General features: G+C 40.1%; 1 protein-coding gene across 1 annotated transcript in view; it reads left to right on the forward strand.

Annotated features, from left to right (window-relative positions):
• Nucleotides 1-20,217, forward strand: part of ppip5k1b (diphosphoinositol pentakisphosphate kinase 1b) — a 67,746-nt gene extending 47,529 nt beyond the window's left edge. Inside the window, 5 exon segments of the mRNA XM_051952394.1 lie at nucleotides 1,425-1,487; nucleotides 5,207-5,392; nucleotides 13,882-14,019; nucleotides 14,185-14,298; nucleotides 17,939-20,217. Of these exon segments, the coding sequence (XP_051808354.1) occupies nucleotides 1,425-1,487; nucleotides 5,207-5,392; nucleotides 13,882-14,019; nucleotides 14,185-14,298; nucleotides 17,939-18,030 (593 nt within the window). The 3' untranslated portion in view covers nucleotides 18,031-20,217.
• Nucleotides 20,218-20,439: the final 222 nt, after the last annotated feature.

A 20,439-nucleotide genomic window follows, 5' to 3' on the forward strand; every position in this document is an offset into this window, starting at 1 on the left:
TTCTCTTATGTTATGTTGTGTGTTGCTGTCTGAGAGACGGGTAAACATTTGGACTGACGTCAGTGCTGTTCAGTTAAAGAGAGATAGCTATATCACGGCAACAAATTACTCCTGTGCTGCTGGAAAGGTGAACAGTTCAGACCTGAAGCTGCCCTGCAGTGTTGGTGGTAAGTCAGCATTAGAGAGGTGGTTCCCAGACTTCACCGTCTATCAGATACCACTTCTTAAACACCACCTGCCAAGTCATAAATGTGCTCTTTTAAATGGGTTTTCAACTTGATGTAATTGAGCTTTATTTATTATATGAAAGCAGGTTTTCTTACAGTATTTATTTCATACAAGACGCCTGTGTATCCTTGTTCTTTTTTTCCCTACAAGGTGTTGGACCTTGGACAAGCCTGTCTGCATTGTTTCTGCTGACATACACAGTGGCACAAGGCTTTAATTTCAGCTATTTATTTGTTACTATAAAGCTGGGGTAGGCAGAAATTTAAAAAAAAAAAATCTGATGCTGCATCTCTGTGTGTCTTAAGTTCATCTGACCAGACAAAAAGAGACTATGCGTACATGGCATATGTGGACACAACACATGCTTAATCATGAACAGAAACATGGAAGTCAGTAAGGCTACAGTCACAAGCCTTTAGCGTATATGATTACGTTAGTGTTGAAAATGCATCATCATCTGTATTTTTAATCGACACGTTTATTTTTTTCAACATTAGTGCATTATATTGAATTTATTTCTATTGTATTACCAATAGCTGCAAGAGTCACATGTCACATGGCCAGAAACACATCTTCAGCTTGGCATGGGCTGAACAAAGAGAACAATCATGTAAATGAGAGCTTTACAGTTTTTATTAGGCAGATTCTGTTACATTGAGGAAGCCAAAAAGCTATTTAATCATTTCCAATCTCTGTGCTGTGCTGAGTTGTTAGCTAATCGTCTGCTGTTTTTCCCTTCATATTTAATGCACTACCAGTATAAGAGTGGCATCAGTCTTCTTTTCTAATTGTCACCAAATAGGTGCATTCCTGTTTTTTTTCCTTTAAAGGTGAAAAGATACACGAAGCAGTCTGACAAAAGGCAGCAAAGAGAGGTTAATTTCACAGAAGGTTTCTTGTTGGTGAGATCAAGACTCAGCGTCACACTTCCTGCATGTTTACTATTCAGCCATCATTCACTCCATCAACTCCATAGCCTTTCCTTCCACTTTTTCCCCATCTGACTTATTCAGAGATGACTCTTATTGTCACGCATGACCGTTGGCAGGCAAACATTGATGAATCGACAGGCCAACTCTCTTATTGTGTTCTTCCTCTTCTCTTTTTTCCCCTCATGTTAAGAAACTCACAGGCTAACAGGCAGACACAGACACCAGCAGCCCCAGTAATCCCAGTTACCTTTCTTATCTCCTCAGAGCTGTTCTCTATGCCGGCAGTAAAGAGATTTTCTGTGTCGTTTGCCAGGCATCCGACTAATGGTATGTCTGCTTTTATTCAAGTATATTTCGGCACTCCTCTAGTTTTCCTGTTATCTTGCATGACCCTTTTGTGGGAAAACATTTCCTATGTTTTCTATTTCTGGAGGATTGACATTTGGCTATGTTAATTACATTTAATGGCTCCAAGTTTTTCCTCAAGAGTTTCTGTTTCACCGCACATACCTCGGTGTTGGTTGCACCTGGTTTTCGGCCCTCACCTCTAACACCACCTGCTCTGCCTGCACATGTATAATTTACTTCTCTGATCCTGCTGTTTCTTCACAGGATGGTTGTGTGTGTGGAATATATCTCCTTCCTTAGATATATTTCCACGTGTAGATAATCTGTGCACACATCGTAACATATCCTCACTTGCACTTTTTGGTAATTTCAAATCATTTATTCTGTTGATTTCATAATTTGGACAATGGAGTTTAAAGATTAACTTAAAACTAGCCTGCAACGCAGTGTTTTGCTGCCTTTTCTGGTTTCAGTGTTTCACCTTTGACCACATCCTCACTGATCACTGGTGTTATCACAATTGTCAAGTCATGTCCCGGTGTACTGACTACTCCCTGCTTCATCACTGACGTAAGGAGTGACGTCAAACATGGAGAGGTCGGCAAAGATGAGGTTTTCAGGTGTGTTAAGTTGCTCTTTAGCCTGCATGTGAGCTGGATTTCAACATGTAAAAGGGGAACTCCACACAGATTCAGACAAACATGGACTATGCTGTGGGAGGTTCTGTTTCATCTGTTGGGCTGCGGCTCACATGCAGCTTTAAACGTATTGAACTTCTGCACCTGTTAAAAGGCCAAATAAGTGGTAAAGTCAGTGTATTGTACTGTTGGATTTATTCATCAGTGCAAGCCAAAAGAAATCTTCCTAAAATCTTAGAGCCTTAATTCAGAATTTCACACTTTCTGAGATCACTTCTGTTTAGTTTGCTTTGCGGTTATTTTAAAAGCAGCTCTTGTATTTTCTGAGATAATTGAATAGAGCTGAAATTTATATAATTTTAATTATTTAGTAGATCAGCAAAAATGAAATGACAAGTATTTCAGTCACTTCACTCATTTTAATGCAAAACTTTCAAGCAAAATTGCCACTTCTGAGGTGAAATTTTTCTGCTGTTCTGTGCTTTCCATTTTTGTAAACAAAATATCTCCATAAAACTATTTCCTGACGTTCTAATGACCAAATGATTCACTGCTCTACCAAATAAATGTGTGGCAGATTAATCATTTATTACAATGATCATTATTGGCGCTTCTATATTTAAAGGAATGTTGTTGCTGTTTTTAAAAAAAATTGAATTTTTATGAGACACATAGAATGGAGTGATTTTTAAATCAATATTGTGATTTTACGCTGGGATTTGGATTTTTTTCCAATGGGACTGCTTGTCAAACATCATGACTTAAAGAACAATTCAGAAAAGGTTTTTCTGTTTATACAGTTTCTTGCTTTGATAAATTATGTTTTTTTAAAAAAAAAACAAACAAGTTGATTTTGGGATAAAGGGTTTTAAGAGCTACTGCATAGACCACTACTGAATACATGTGCTGTTATTTTATTTGGATGTGACTGAATAGTGTTAAAGATTTTATCCCAATAGCTCAGAAGCGTCTCGTCAGATTCTGGCAGTTGGATCAGTGCTGGCTACACTTTCACAGAAATCACATGTCGTCTGATCGCTGGGATCATCTGATCGTGTTGATTCAGAACCACAAGCAGTGTCGGTGTAGCTTTGGAGTCTGATATGATGCTGACAAGTGTTTGGAAAAACCATTGCAAAACACAGTGATCAATGCATTGCTCTTGTTCGTATTTTTATTGCTAGTAATATAGGAGATTTTCCTTACATGCTTTGGTATTTGAATTTTAGAAGATAAATTACTGTTGTATAAATCAAACACAAACTGTCTGTCTGTGGGAGTAGAGCTCACTGGGAATTGCTAATAGGGTATTTAGCTGCTGGTGGCTTTTTTAAATGTAGAGCATCTTCCGTTCTAGATTTTCTACTAGACTAAGTCGTAAATCTACCTGTTGTCACAAGATCTAAGCAGTATTCTGGAGTGAAACACAGACATTTGGTTGACATCTCTGCAGCATGAAACAAAATGTTATTATCCCCCGCCTCCACGAAGTGGAAAAGGGGGATATAGGTTTGGCGTCCGTCCGTCCGTCCGTCCGTCCGTCCGTCCGTCCGTCCGTCTGTGCTTCCGTCCGTCCGACATGAAGGGGACAGCTTTTCTCGGAAACTATTGCAGCTAGGATTATGAAATTTAGTGTGTAGCTTCACACCATGCACACCTTGATCAAGTTCGAAAATGAGACCTGTGCGATAATATTTAACAGAGTTATGGCCCTTGATCACTATTTTGGATATAGACTCATAGACATCACATGTGGCGGGGGATATTGATGACCATGTCGTCTTGTTAATGTTATTTTTATTCATTCGGAGTCAACTGATTATACTGCCTGGGCTCGAGGAAATCTGCTGTACTCACTGAGAAAATGACCTTTCTTTGCACTAGTGAATTATCAGTTGTGATGCTCAGCGGAGAAAAGAGCAATCACACCAATCCTCTTTTCTGATTCGTAACCTTGTTACTGGGTTTAGATGGTATTGTGCAGAGAAAGCAATATAGATGCCACGTGATTTTATCATCTGTTTGTTTATTGCAGTGTTTGAGCAGCAGCCCCAAATTTGTGATTACTTCATGGTTAGTTAAATAGTATCAGATGGAGGGATGAGCTCATTCAATCCTTTAATGCTTTGATCAGTAAGAGGAAAAATAAACTTATGTTTATCAGGTGTCCAAAAACACAACTTCAGATGAATAGTTGTGCTATACTGTGAATGCTGGATGTGTAAATAGTTCTGTTATTAAAGACCCATGTATTTTATTTTGGAAAAAAATAATCTAAAAATGTTTCTAGCATTGTCCACAGGTGTTACTAGTACTTGGAAAATGCCTGGCTCATTTTGTCAAAAAGGTATGAAGACGACATGCCTCTCAAACACGCAGGTTTTGTCATTCAGAGTGTTTAACAAATGAGCAGTAAATGACCATAAAACAACTGCCACACAGTAAACCTTTGAACTCCCTGAGTGAGCTTTTTCGCTCTGAAGCAGTTGCATAGCTGGTAATTGAGTTCTCGCAGAAAGTCAGACTCTGATGGTACACAATGAAAATACACATTCTCCACCTGAGCGACTGCTCACAGTGCATTGTTATAACCCCACACACAGTTTAATAAAAACCAGCCCTGCAAGGTGTGGGGAGTCACTGATGTTGTGTTTGAGAAGTATTATTGATGACTGAAAGACCCTGGTTCATGTTGTGTGGGGTAGATTTGTGTCTGTGGTGTTTCCTTTCAACTTGTGATGTTATTGACTAGTCTTGCCTACTGTTATGTTTGTTAGACCTCAGGTTATCTATTGTTTGAACTGGAAAATGAAAAGGCAGGATTGACTCTGTTGTTTGTGCACTGTGCTGTGCTCAGGGTTAGTCTGCTTCAGTCATGACTTAAAGCTCTGGAGAAACTTGAATGTGTGGGTATAAAATATTTCCCTGTTCAGACGCCCTAAAGCCACACCGCTCTGTAGCTCTGGGGCTCAGCTCCCGTCACTCCTCTCGTTCCTCTTTTGGCTCCACTCTACTTTCTCTTTCTCCTCTTTTCTCCCTGCTCTGCCTTTCATCCCTCAGAGCCCTCAGACGAGCTCCATGTAGTCCAGCTGCTGGGGGGGCTGCCCGCTGAGCCGGTCCTGCTGGGATTTGCCCCTCTGGCTGTGGATGTGGCCATGGCCCACCACCTTCACCACTGTCCCTACCACCTCCGCCTCCTCAAGACCTGGCTGATGTCTAGTCAGGAGCTCCCAGAATCTTTCCACGGTCAGCCTCTGTAGCCCCTCACACTTCTTGTTGCCTCCTCTTCCTCACTTTAGCCCCGTTCTGCTGGTGCAGGAGCAAGTGGGATGTTGCCAGTGCTAGCTTTCCTGTCTTTTCTTGGTGTCCTGCCTGTGCATTCGTCTTTTGTCCTCTTCTGTATGCCTGTTACAGCTCTGCTCCATTTCAAACTGTAAACACGTTTCTATTTTGCATGTCCGCCCGAAGGTGCAACGCTGTCTGCATATTTAAAGTCACAGTGAAACAACAGTTACAGCGTCTTTTTCATCCGTAAATTGAAGCTGAGCATGTGACTGTGGTGTGTGAGAGGGATTTTATCAGATAGATGGGACTTGATTGGATCGCTCGGTTGAGTAGTGCAGGTTTCTCAATTTCCAGAAGGCTGGCAAAAGAAAATTCCTTTTTTTTTTTCGGTGTTTTCATCAACTACTGTATTTTAAATGTTAGGAGTTGTGTGAGTTAAACAATGGGTGACACTAAGTCTAACTGTCACAGGTCAGGAGGGGATGAGTTCCAATCAAACCACAGATAATAAACACGGTTAGAACATCCTCACCCACACTTGCCCGTTTTATACTTTAACTTGTTTAGTGTTTCTACACTTATAAAACAGGTAGAAATACAGTTGCTAGAAGAAGGTCAGCTACATGCATATATATATATATATATATATATATATATGTATGCGTTCAGTTTATTTGCCATTTGCAGTATAAAACCACATTGTAAAGAGATGCAAGAATCAAAGTGCACTGTCAACATCTAAAAACAACAAATGCAGGAGAAAATAGGACAGTAAAAATAACAGAGAACAAATGACACATAAAATACTTAAGAATAAAGTACTAGGATCCAATAAATAGTTCATAAGAAAATATACAAAAAGCATAGTAGAATCAAGATGCATTATTTCGAGTCATCACAGCTTGTGGGAAGAAGCTCTTAAAATGACGAGACGTGGTACATTTAATTGACCGATATCTTTTCCCTGTGGGAAGGACTTCAAACATGGCCCTGGCAGGATGGCCTGAGGAACCATTTACAATCTGTGAAGCACGATGTAAAAGTCTTGCTATGTGGCCTCCAGGTGCGGCAAAGTGCAGCCGATGGTCCTTCTGAGCGAACCACTTTGTCCAAAACCTTCTTTTCTTTCAGAGTGAGATTACAAACCACACAATAAAAGAGCTGGTTAGCACACTCTCAATTACAAACTGAAGTGACAACCTGATCCTTTGACTCCTACAGATCGGATCCATGGGCTCTGTCATGCTGTAGGAGGAATTTTGTTGTCAGGGTTTGAGTCAACTTGATATTGATACAAAGTTGTGCAGAGTTAATAAAGTCATTGTATTGTACTGATCACCTGTATCCTATGAAGAAACATTTCTGTCCTGATGGGGATGGTCTTTTTATGTCAATGCTGCCATCCATAAAGCACACCTTAATAGTTTGATGTAAATGATGTGAATCATATTTTATGGCCTTTACAGTCACCAGAAGCTCAGCCTAATTCAACACCTACAGTAGGTGAGATTTTAGACAGATGTGTTGGACAGCGCTCTTCATCGCCATCATCATCATAAAACATCAAATGAGGGAATATCTCATTGAAAAATAATGTTCATCCCTCCAGTACAGTTCCAACCAACCATGACCCAACACCTTACTAAGATGCTTCATGTTGAGTTTTCCTTTAATTAGTCTCTCGTCTGTATTTTTGATGGAACAAACAGGGAAATGTACAATTAAAATGCAGGACTTAAAATGTATCTTTGTTTTCACTCTGTCTTTAGTGGTCTTTGAAATCAGTCCTCTCTTGTACATGATTGGACATCTGTTGCTCATTTATGAAATTACTACTTTTTAGTTTTACTATTTTTATTTAAATGATGAAATGAATCTGCACAAGGAGATTTAATTGCTCTGCATGCATGCTGGGGATCAGTGAAACAAACTCTTCTCTAGTGTGGTTTGCCTGACTGCATTGTGTGTGTGCTCCATGCTGAGCAGTGGGTGTGAAGAAAATGAAAACTGTATTTGTTCAGCAGTGAGGCCTGTGTGGACACTAGTGTCGGCTGTTGATGGCACCAGTTTGGCCTTCGTACTGTGATGTCACGACTGGGTGCCACTGTGATTCCTCAGTATTCACATAATATGCTTCTTGGCCAGGTGACAGAGATGGGAGCAGCTGTTGAAAGATTTGGGTCATCATCTCTGTGTTCATTTTAATTGGCTAATTAGGTGATGTTCTGTCTATAAACTGCTGATTTTGTCAAGTGTCTCTGGAGCAGGTCTTGGCACGTTGTATCAGCTTAACAAAGCTACACAATTATTCCTTGCAGTCAGCAGAAATGACTCTATAATGACTTACAGATGTTTTATTTGCCACAGGATCAAGTAGGCTGAGATTATTTTAGCCTCTTCCACAAATAGTTTAATTTCCCTTCTTCCTCTTTAAGTGCCATTGTGCTTTCCTTCCCATCTCCGTGTCTTTGTGTTCACCTATGTGGGGAGTGAATGGTGCAGTGTAGCATCAGTGTTTCCTGCTCCCACTGCATCTGGTGTGTGAGCTGAATTTGATATCCATATGAGAGGCTGCAGCAAAGAAGAGGAAGGGAAGGCAAGAAATGGCATCTTCCTGCAATACATGACAGAGTACAGGGATAATAAATGAACAATGAAGGAAAAGATAAATGGAATCTTCTGTGTGAAAAAGATTTCATGATTTAGCCACAGAACACCAACTGGTTTCTGGGCGTTTCCCATTTTCACTCACTGTGGGTTCTTTATTTACTGCAGCATAAAACCCTGCACATCTATGGAAACAAAACAACCATGTCTGGAAGTAGAGAGAACTCAAAAACAGTGACTCTATATACTGTAGATGTCTTATTACTTCTATTTTTAATTCTCTGCTGTATGCTCCGTGTAACACAGCTGCAGTTTAGCTGATAAGTCCCTGACTTCCCAGTTGCACTCAGAAGCACATACTTTTTTTCTTTGTATTTTTTTTTTTCTTTTTACAGAATTTTCTTAGAGCAAACTGTTAATTTTTGGAGTACTTTTAAATAAGGAATGTATCATAAATTTAGATGAAATAACATGATTTTGAGCTTAGATTTGGTGAATTTTCCTGACAGAACAGCACATTACAGATGATTTGTAGCCTAGCTTAGCTAGACTGTATTCCCGTTATAAGGGATATACGGGAATACGGTCTAGCCCTCCTCCATTGACACATTTTGACAGGTTTTCAAGCTCCGAGCAGATCAGACCGAACCAATCAGAGCACCAGAGGCGGGAGTTAACGATGCGACCGCAACAGAGCGAGGTTTCTCTCGTGCGCTTTCATCTGTTTTGCACGGGCTGAATTTGTCCTTTAAACCTCAACAAGAAGCAGCTCTTAAAGCTTTTCTTTTTAAAAAGGATGTATTTTTAATTCCGGCAGGCTGTACGATAGAATGTGTAATGCTGCCCTCCACTGTTGAAAGGGAGAGCTTAGATTTTCCTCAGGACCCCTGTACGGCGAAGGAAGCTGTTAAAACTACAAAACATCATGGCGGAAAGGCAATTGTTTGGTCGCTTAGTGATTGCGTCACATGTGTTACGCTGATTGGCTCTCTCCAATTCAAGCTGTGATCGGTAGTCCCGCCTCTGGGCTAGATTTGGTTCAATGGAGCAGTTCCAGACTGACTTTATGTGTATTTGTAATACACTATATAAAGGCTGTCTGGTCCCCAGGCAAGATGAGTTGTACACATGGTCTAATTTTGATGATTTTGTAAACCATTAAAACCCAATGTTAGATTTGAGGCTTCAGTGGAGAAGTACACCCTGAAACAAATTGTTCAAACAACAAACCATCTTTCTGGGTTCTCTTTACTCGCCAGTCCCTGTTTGTCTTTGTTTTTTTGTGTAAGTAAAATAACTATCTAAAGACCATAATATAGAGATATTTATATTGTTGATATGAATTAGAATGATAGCAGAAAAAAAAACACTGACTGTGAACATACTTTTCTGTAACTTTCTTGATGTTCATAAATTATTTTACTCACAAACTACGCATTATCCTATGAGTAACAGAAACAGTGAGCAACTCGGATAATTGTCAGCTGGTGAAATTCATTTTTTGGGCCCTCGAGGCCTTGAATGGTTTCTGTCTATTAAACAGCGTCTGCACTTCGTTCTGCTTTGTGCCTCTGTATTGGACAAGTTGTTCTGGGGAATAGCCGTGAGAAATTCTGTGGTTGTTGCACATTAGTCATGGAGAAATGCAAGGCTGACCAGCATGCTGTCGGGGCAGATGGATGAAGTGAAAGCTTCACTTCAACCTTCGTCCTTCCTCCATTTTTTTCACTTTGTGTTCTCTGTGAGGCTGCACTGAATGCCACTTGACTGTATTTTGTTGTGTTTCTGTGTCTATGTCTGCTTGCCATTGAACAATAGTGTTCACATTGTTTTTCACCACATGCTTTTTTCTAATGTAAGGAAAATACATGTATGAATGTAAAATTGATTTCAAAATCCAAATAGATATAAATATGCGGGAGATGAGTATATATCATAAAAATTGTAGTTGCATAAGAATAATCCACATCACGGCAATATAACAATATTTTCTCACTAAATCTACTTCTGTAAACTCAGGGTTGTGATCAGTTCACTTTTCAGTCCATTAATTATCAAAACTCAAAAAGCACTGAAACACAAAGAACTGTTCTTAAATCCTGAAGAGTCACCAGCACAGTGATGGGCAAAGTGAACATTCTGCTGCTATATTTTAAGCAGCATCAGCCCTGATTATGCATCGTTTGAAAACATAAACCCTCAAACTGTGTAAACCTTTTTAACAGTACCACAGCAACAAGAGTTCTTTATAAGAGTTTGTACACAACATAGTGGTGGTTTCAGTACCTTCTCTGCCATCTGTAAGGGCACAATTATACACCGATCAGCCACATCATCATGACTACTGACTGATGAAGTGAATAACATCGATCATTTTGTTATAATGCAATGTTCTGCTGGGAAACCACAGTCCTGACGTTCATGTGGATGTTTGACATGTACCACCCACCTAAACACTGCAGATCGAGCAATCCCCCCATGGCAACAGCAGACCTTGATTCCAGTTTGATTACACCACAGAAACTGCTCAGGAGTGCCCTGGAGAACACAACAGAGCTAAGGTTCCACATTCCCCAGATCCAAAGCTTATTGAGCATCTGTGGGATGTGCCAGGATGAGCCTGATCTAGGTAGGTCCCACCCTGCAACCCACAGGACCCACAGAATTCACAGCCACCATCCCGGTACCACGGGACATCCTCAGAGGTCCTGTGTCCATGTCCTGCTGGGTCAGAGGAGTTTTAGCAGTATAAACACAAACACAACATTAGGCAGGTGGTCATAATGTTATGTCTGATCGGTGTTTGTGCTGCTCACTGTTTTCACCACAAGAGTCCACCAGAAAAAGAGCCTTCAAGCTTTAAGGCTTTTTAGTACAAATGAGGGTGACAGTTATGTTAATGTCGCTGCCCTTTGTAAAGATCATCTTGCAGGTTTGGAGACCTCAGTGAATTACCAAAGGGAAAATATAGCTAGAAATGAGATTTTGCAAAAATCATATCTGTATGTGCACTGCAATAACATTTAGAGTAATTTTTGTTGTGAACTTTCATAGCTGCTTCAAAAAATGCAACTTGGCTCTGTCACAAATTGAAGTTGGATCCATTTTACCAATTAAAAAAAATATGAATCCTGAATGTAACTGTGTTTGGATACTGAGGAGGTTCAAAGTGTATATTCACACACTTATAATGGACCATAGCTTCATAATTCAGAGCTTGTCAGGTGTAAAGGAGACCAGGAACAAGCAAGGATTATGTGAAATAATGCCTAACAAAATGACATTAAGTACTGGTTTGAGGAGAACCTGTGCGAGGCAGTGCAGGTGTCTTAGGGACTGACTAATGTAACGGGTAACATTGTTTCAACATAGGTGACACTACTGTACAGTTTGTTATCATGTCAGGATATCAAAATTTGTACTAGATATTTAAGCACTGATGGAAACTAATGTGCCAGTCATACATCACTTTTCTATCATAGGCTGACTATATTTTACGGTACCACATGAGGGAGAGACGGATCTGAGAGAGTTAACTCATTTAAATGTTTCCAAACATAAAGGAAACTTATTGTTGTAACTGTAACCATTGCTCACGCCGGTGACACTACCAGGATCTGCTGCTGATGGTGGAACTGAAACGACTGTGTGTACCAAAGTAACAACAACAGCTGTCAGTGTCACACATCCTGACCTCAACATCCTGTCCAGAACTCTATTGTATGTCTGGAAACGCATCCTTCCCATCATGAGCGTTCCACACGGTCGCATTTCTCAACACATATAACTCTAACGTCTTACATCACCTGCACAAAACTGACCGAGTACCAAAAGCAGCTCCACTGTTAGTAAAAGTACAGTCTGACTCACAGTATGTAGGCTGTGGGTGCAAGACCAGCATTGGCTGATCATTTCAGCTGCTTTTCTCCCCTTTTTCCCCCACTCTATCTGTGTGTTATTGTTGTCTTTGCTTGGTGAAATAACAACCTCTGGGGAGCAAATTACCATCCTAAAATTTGAAGTTATGCCGAGGATTTGGATCATGCAGTAAGGCAGCCCTGCTAGTTTTTTTTTTCTGTGAATTATCCATTTTAATCACAAGGCTTGTCCCCCTGTTGACTAAAACATTTCCACCCATCACTGTTTCGAGGGTCACCCTGCGATGACTGCGCTAGATTTAAAGTAATACAAGCAAGTCAGAGTGTTTTTCCCCTGTAGCAGAATGATGATGTGGTGCAGTCACACCATTATGTACTACAGACTGCTCTAAGTGAGACTAGGAAAAGTGTGCTCTTAACAGACTGATAGATTTGTGCAACCTCCACAAACATGAAGATAAACATGATTAAAAAGTGTGAAATGCAAAGAAAATAGCAAAAAAAAAACCAGCTTTTTAAATCTCTGTCATCTACTACAGCACAGAGCCAGAGACGGCTCCTTTATGTGGCGTAATATGTTGGAAATGCTTTTTAAAGTGGCACTTTTACATCTGAATTTCTGACTTCATGTCTCATAAAACTGATAAAGTCCTGTGCTAACTTTTCCGCTGATCATTTCCGAGGAAGTAAACCTGAAAGTGGCTCCACTGCAGGTCACTTCAGCAAGTCAGATCATTGTTTTTGTTGGGGCTCGTTTGCTTTCCTTCACCTTCAGTTTTCCTGGATAACCAGCCTGAAAATAACAGAATAACAAAACATTTGCTTTGTAGAAAAACATACACCACCAGTCAAAAGTTTGCATACACCTTCTCATTCAATAGTTATTATTATTTGATTATTTTATACATATACAATTAATACTGAAGACATCAAAACTATAAAACAATACATATGGAATTATGCTGCACACAAAGTATTAATCTTTAGTATTAATCTGCAATGTAGAAAATAATGCAAATAAATAAGAAGCGTTGAATGAGAAGCTGTGTCCAAACTTTTGGCTGGTAGTGTACGTGTGGACACTTCTGTTTTAGTGAAGACATTTTGGCCCTGTACTCTTAAAATTAATCAACAAAGCTGCATTTTTATTTTTCTGCAGAATAAACAAAGTTTTTCATCCTGATGGTCCTTTATTGTTTCTAGCTGTTTGAACAAACATTTTATACATATTATTGAACTTTCTCCTGAAAAAATTGGCTTCATAGCACCAGCTTTGAAATGAACTTGGTAACTGAAAGTATGCCGTGTAGGGTCACGTAAGCCTCTTTTTTTTAACACTTTATACATATTTTTTATTTATGTGATTTTTGCTAAGTGCATATACACATGTTTATAGGACTTTTTTATATATAAATGGACAAGGTCCTTTCATCCAGTTAACATTCTCTTGACGCCAAGATTTTAAGCAGCTTAAAAGACACATCCAAGAATCCCACAACATGCCACTCTGAATGAAAACATTTTCCTGTGCTTTGATTTAGTGAATTGATAGATAACCTCTTGTATAAACATTTTTCCAAATGACTTGAATGTCCTGTTTTCGTTGACGTGGTGTTACTAACTGAAGAAGGAAATTAACACCCACCTGTAATGTTACCAAACATTTTGTGTTTGCATTAATTTTGGCCTGTAAATTTGTCACTACTACCTGACGCCAGACCGTGGGAAAGCTGCACTAGCTGCTGTGGAAGGTAACAAACCATTGAGACGCCTAAAAATTTGTGTTGCTACCTAACAAATGAAAAAGGCGGCTGGATTTTGCTCAGTGTGGCATTGAACAAATGAGCAGAAGTGGAGAGCAGCCAACATGCACAGAGAGCAGTAATGCCCCCACTCCTCTTCCTGCATCTCAAGGAAAAGTGGTACGATCTGCTGTGTGTCTGTCTGTCCTGTGTGTCCTTGCAGGGTTCGAAGGCTGCTCCATGGTGCCCTCTATCTATCCGCTGGAGACGCTGCACAACTCGCTCTCCCTGAAGCAGGTGGACGAGTTTCTCAACGCAGTGTGTGAGAGCAGCAGTGAGGTCCACGCCAAAACCATGAAAGGTTGGTCTGCACAGTAAAGCAGAAGGACTTATTGAAGGTGAAAGCGCTTTCAGGGTGTTTATTTCAGTGCTTAAATGTAGAATTTTGTGTCAAACTCTGTAGTTCAAAGTAAATTGAGTTTTGGTTTATAGCATAAAGAAACGGATCTTTTCTGTCTGCGTTCAGCACTTTCCAGCTTGTTTGACTCCCAGAGCCAGACGTCTCTCTACAGCCCACAGCAGCCTCTGTCTTCCTCCGGATCAGAAGCTTCTCTTCGCCCGCCAAGCCAGCCTCTATGGCGTAAGTGGTTTTCTGTCTGTTTATTTTGGGGGATTTTTGCCTTATTTTAATATGACAGGAGAGAGGCGGAGCAAATTGTCCAGCCTGTCAGGAATCAGACTGGGGATCCCGTTGCTCAGGGTGAATATAACCAAATGCTCTGCCCCCTAACCACTTGGACTATTTGATCAGGCCTAAGTGGAAGGGTTTAGTGATTTTATTGTTCTTATATAATATACAGTTGTGCTCATATGTTAAGATACCCTGACAAAATGCGTGGAACATTGTCCTTTTTTAACAAATAGAAAATCTGTTTTATTGGTGTTTATGGGTGAGGTCTATCGTGTCCAACGCAGTGATCATAGGTCCATTTGCTGCTTGTCTTTCCCCCACTCTTCTCCCCACGTTTCCTTTATATTGCTCCACTGACCCCTACAATAAAGGCTAAAAAAGGCCCAAAAAGATAATACAAAAGGAAATATGTTTGCTCATGGAAAAACTTTTCAACATTTAGGGTTAGTAGTCAGACAAAGTTATTTATTATCACATAATTATATTTGCTCTGATCATTCATGTTTTCATTAAATACTGGTACATATTTTACAAATTCTGCCAGGGTTTTTAAACTCATGAGCACAACTGCATGTCTTGCTTTCTTTCCTTCTGATACATGTCAGTATAGCGTAATTTCCAAAAGATTAGGACCAGAAATATCCATTGTTACTCAGACTGTTGTTCAAGAGTGTAATAAGAGTAGATTAATTCAATCGTTTCTGAGCTGAAATCTGCTGGGTTCTCTCTGTGTGGAGTTTGGTTTCTAAATGTTTGTGTTAGTCCTGTGGTGGACTGTTGACTGTCCAGAGTGGACCCCAGCTGTCCGTCCCAGCAGACCTGGGACAGACCCTGTGATCATTCACAGGATAAAGTGGGTATAGCTGGATGGAAATCAGACATGGATATAAAGGACACTGCTTTTAAATTGCTGCACTGTTTGGCACCTCTAAGGAATTCTAACCTCCCAAAAGTGTTTAAATGCATTTTTCATTCCTATGGCACTGCTTTGTGGCTATTAGTTTCAAATTGTGACTCGAACAAGGTTTCTTCCTCCTCAGTTCTTCCAGTGGAGCTGCTCTGCTGCTGCGCTGAGCAGCTCCCTTGTGTGAAAGTGAGTAACAATATGAATGAGAGGCTGGGAAAGACGATGCATACTCAGCAAAACCTGGATAAACAGCCCGATCTCACGAGGATTCGTGAAACTGTCACGTAAGTTTTAGTTTCGGTTTCGTGCGCACCAACACGATTTCGTCATGTTTTTCGTGCCGCTCACCACGAAATGCGCACCAATGTATTTTAAACGGCGGACTTTTCGTGCCACTCAGAACGTATTTCAAAAGAATGTGTATATTATATTTTTAATGTAAAACCGTGGCGAATCCAACGCTATATTTTGCATGACATCGTCCCTAAACATAACCCTAACCATAACCCTAACCATAAGCCGGTGGTACACTTACCAATTGGCATAGGAATTTCAAGAATGTCCGGTGGCCGGCGGCCGCAAACGCGATCACACAAGCAGTATACGCTGATGGACAGCTTAGATCGTCATGAATCCGCCGGTATAAACCACTTTCAGATGTGATTACCACAGCGAAAAACATGTCGTGGTGAGCGGCACGAAAAACATGATGAAATCGTGTTGGTGCGCACGAAACCGAAACTAAAACTTACGTGACAGTTTCACGAATCCGGATAAAGGATGCCGTTCTACACTTTCCCCTTGTTCAGCATGCCCTACAGATAAGTGGACGCAGATGTGACCTGAAAGATATTCATTTATCTCCAGTGACCTTGTGGTTACAGATGCTGACTGCAATAAATTAATCGTATTCACAAATTCAACCTACAAAAAAAAAACATAGTGCACTTAGGGCTTGATTTGACTCTTCAGGTTTTAGTCAGACTCACCAGATGTAAACTGCGGGTATAATCCTGCTATTTGACGTAGCTTTCTGCTCCCCTTCAGTTATCTGTGTGTTAACATTTTCAAAATCCCCCTCACTATGGGAAACAACATCAACACCAGTTCTGATAAAGAATTGTGCAATAGTGCAGGCCTGCTGGGTTGTTTTGGTAAATTAACTATTTTATTGATATATCTCACCTCACGGTATGGAAATGTTCCATTGAAGCCATTCCTCCAACAATATCATGCAGCGACACCATCACTGCATCCTGGTGTTTTCACCCACAAAGACATTGCAATTGTTGTTAAAAAGATGTTTCAAACCTAAGCTAGATGATAATGACTGTAGTCAGCTGACTTTGTGAGACTAAAATTTACTGTATAGTGCACTAAAGGTTTTTAGATCTGCATCAGGAATCATTGTGTCAATTAACTGATGATCATTTAATTGTTTCAACACGACTCTGAAATGGCACCCAATCACTTTTAAGTGTAGGAGCATCATCTAAAACGTGCATATGAAATAATACATACGACTTGTGCTGTATTTTACAAAACAAACTAAAAAGTGAGTGAAACAACAGCAGATTGTGAATATGTGGCGGACCATCCTGTGGGATCAGCATCGTTTTGATACTTCAGTAAAATGAGGTTCAGAACATCACAGCACCTTCAACAACTCAGCCCAACCCTCTCATCATCCTCCTTTCTTCCTTCCTCCTGTCTTGAGTCAGTTTTTTGTCCTTTTAATCCCCCTGAGTGGTGAGGTGGTTCATTTATCCTCTTGCCAGCTCTGTTGATTGATGAAGCATCTGCTCTTGAAGTTTTCTCTTGTGCATGTCTTCTCTTGTGTTTCCCCTTTCCATCCACCTCTTGTGTGTTTTATTTACCTTGCAGTCGCTCTGGGTGGCTTTTCATCTTTCCGTTGCTCTGTCGGTACCTGCTCCAGATCCGGGTTGCTGTAACTGCAGAGAACTCATTTTGCCTCATTTAACGCACAGTTTACAGGCAGGGATGCCAGAGATTCAAGCTGGTTGAACACTGTTGTGTGGCTCTGTGTGTTCTCCTATTGGCTGTAGTTACAGAGGTGCTGTTTTTAAGTCCAGTGTTTTGTCACCCAGAAGAAGCAGAAAGCAGTCATTCAGTATATTTTTTATTATATATTTTTTTAAGCCAAAACCACTATGAAACATGTGCAGTCATTATGGTAAAAGGAATTCTCATAGTTTTTTTCTGTTGGAGATTAAAATGGTGTAAAATAAGAATGATTTTACCGACTAATAAATGGAGGTAAATCCTAGTTACAGACTATTTTCTAACATTAATATATATACAGATTGATGTACCGGTGGCTGAATTTATTAATCCCCCCAAAAAACTCTTGCATAAAGTTCTCCATGGCAACAGGCGATGAAGTGACGAGGGGATGATGCTGCTGCTTTCCTGTTTTTGTACTCCCTCATGTGTGCTGTGTTCTTCTGTGACGCACATATACCACTACATAGTACTTTCCCAAACTCTGAGTGGAGTAAGGGTCCGGGGTTGGAGGGTAACTAGATACATTTTTTCCACTAAGTAGCGACAGTTTTTTAAAACATGTTGGGTTTGTACCAGAAGATGCCTGTTTTCAGAGAAGTTTGTGACGACTGGGATGTGAGTTGATAAAATAACTGAATTCTGTGTTTTCCTCTTTAGATGGCAGCATCCCCTCCAGTGCTGTATCCAGCGCAGGCCCCTCGTCCCCCATCACAGATGCCTCCGGCCTGAACTTCAGCTTCACTGAATAGACTGTGTGACTGAACAACACAAGGACAGTCTGAGTTTACAGCTGTTAAACTCCGACTGTAAATGTGATCACTCAAATGCTATACATGGACTCTTCTGATGCCTGTCAACACCACAACTTCTGTGCTCCGTACACGCAGAAAGCACTGAACCTCCACTGGGAGAAAATCTCTCATTGCCTCAGCCCTCTCCTTCAGTTTGTCCACGTCCACATTCATAAACCAGATCTGACATGTGTAACAGCGCAGCGAGCCAACCTTCAGACCAGTTGTGCCTTTGCTTTAATTTAGATGCTGCTGACGCGAAATCAACAAGTGCCTACTGTTTGTTTTTCTTTTCAGTCTGAGTACTGTTAAGATATCTCACTCACCAGCTGCCTCTTATTTGACCAGACCTATGGACATTTACAGCTGAAATACAATTTTTTAAATTCACTTGTAATTTAACAGCAGTTTGACTGAGTTTGTGTTTCAGCCTCAGATGTCTGCACCTGGACTGAATGTTTAAGACTAAAGGAATGGTTTGACATTTCGTCCGAGAGTTAAGATGAGATGATATGTCCCATTCTCATATCCATCTGTTAGCCAGTAAGCTCAACACCAGAACTAGGAATGGAAAACAGCCAGTCTGGTTCATTGCTTCTCTGGTATAAACTCAGGGTGCAGGAACTTACTTCACAATTTGTCATTTGTACTCTAAGGTTTTTTTGTTTAAATTTATCAGAAGACATTTAGAATTATTGAGCCGTACCGTTGTCTGTTGTTTTGTTTCTGCGATTTTGTTGCCTTTAGACAAAGTCAAGATTTCCAGTCCTTGAGCTACAGTTAGCAAAATGGCTGCTGGATTTGAGAGTAGAATCTTTCTTTTCATCTTATGCTTTGATTGTTCTCCTTTGCAGATGCATAAATAGACAGTTGGAGCCATCACAGACATACACAACTGTTCAAAAGTTTGGAGTCACCCAGGAATTTAGTGTTTTCCATGAAAACTCAGGCACAAGAGTTTTCTACTCATCAATTAGCCTTTCAACACCATTAGCTAACACAATGTAGCATTAGAACACAGGAGTGATGGTTGCTGGAAATGTTCCTCTGCACCCCTATGGAGATATTCCATTAAAAATCAGCTGTTTCCAGCTTGAATAGTCATTTACCACAATAACAATGTCTGGACTGTATTTGTGATTAATTTAGTTTTATCTTCATTGAAAAAAATGTTTGTCTTTCAAAAATAAGGACTCCAAACTTTTGAATGGTAGTGTATCGTTGTTGTTATTATACTATGTTTCTAGTATGTGGGGGTCTACTCAGAGGACGACAAATCGTATCTATGGAGTCAGCGTGCACCCTCACAGACCCGGAAAGTATGCGGTCCTTATGCTACTTTCAGTCGCTTGGACACTGGCCTCTTGGTGAGCAAAGCATCCCTCTGTAGTAGGTCAAACTGTTCCTTTAAGTCCATGTTAACATTATTTCACAATGAATGTCTAAAAAGGTGGAAGACTTGAAAATCTTGAATCTTATTCATGTAAAACTCAAACCAAAGCAGGTGCAGCCCAGAGATGTTCTACTGTGACAGACAAAGATGGAGGGATATGGGTTGTCATTTAGAAATTGGAGATTTGGACCATATAACAAGATACCTTTAAAATTCAGTTACTTGTTGCTCATGTGGCTTTTAGTTTACTTCATGCTTCAAAACAGCAGAACTTCATTTTGAATCATTTTAAAAATACATGCATTTGCTTAATTTAGCACTCATGCCAGACCGATCAAACTGTGGTCTTTCCTATGTGCGTCTGCTGCTCAATGGAAATGACAGTTTAGCTGTAAATGTGCCTTTAAATGACCTGTGAGATTCATTTGGGGGGGAATTTGCAAATCAAATTTGAGTTTAAGAAAATCTATGGTATAGTTCTATTTTAGAATTAAAGGGAAAAACCACTTGCTTAAGTGTAACTAGCTGGCATGTGTTTCCCAACAGATGCTGCTCGTGTCTGCAGTCTGCTGTCACACCAAATGGCATGTATATTTTTAATGTTAGTGAGTCTGTTTCTCATCAATAATGCTCAGGTAGAGAGGCGTAATGTAGACCTTGAAATGGGTTTTCTTTGCATGTGACTTACCTGGGGGTCAATTCACATTCAATTATCTAACAGAGGAATAAATTCAGTGGTGGATTTACTTCAACTCCAAAGATTTCTTTTATTCCATTGACCAAAACCTATAGAATGCATTAAACCATTATCCAGCATCTTCTGCAGCACCAAAGTATGAATGAAATAAATAAATCCACCCTTCATAGTGTTCAAATTGAAACTGGACTGACCCCCAAAGCTCAGAAACATGTACTGTAGAGCAAATTTATATATTGTAGTTGTCATGGAAAGAGATCTAGATTCAGATGTCAGT

Source organism: Acanthochromis polyacanthus, chromosome 8 (genome assembly GCF_021347895.1).
Source record: "Acanthochromis polyacanthus isolate Apoly-LR-REF ecotype Palm Island chromosome 8, KAUST_Apoly_ChrSc, whole genome shotgun sequence".
Classification (NCBI taxonomy): domain Eukaryota; kingdom Metazoa; phylum Chordata; class Actinopteri; family Pomacentridae; genus Acanthochromis; species Acanthochromis polyacanthus.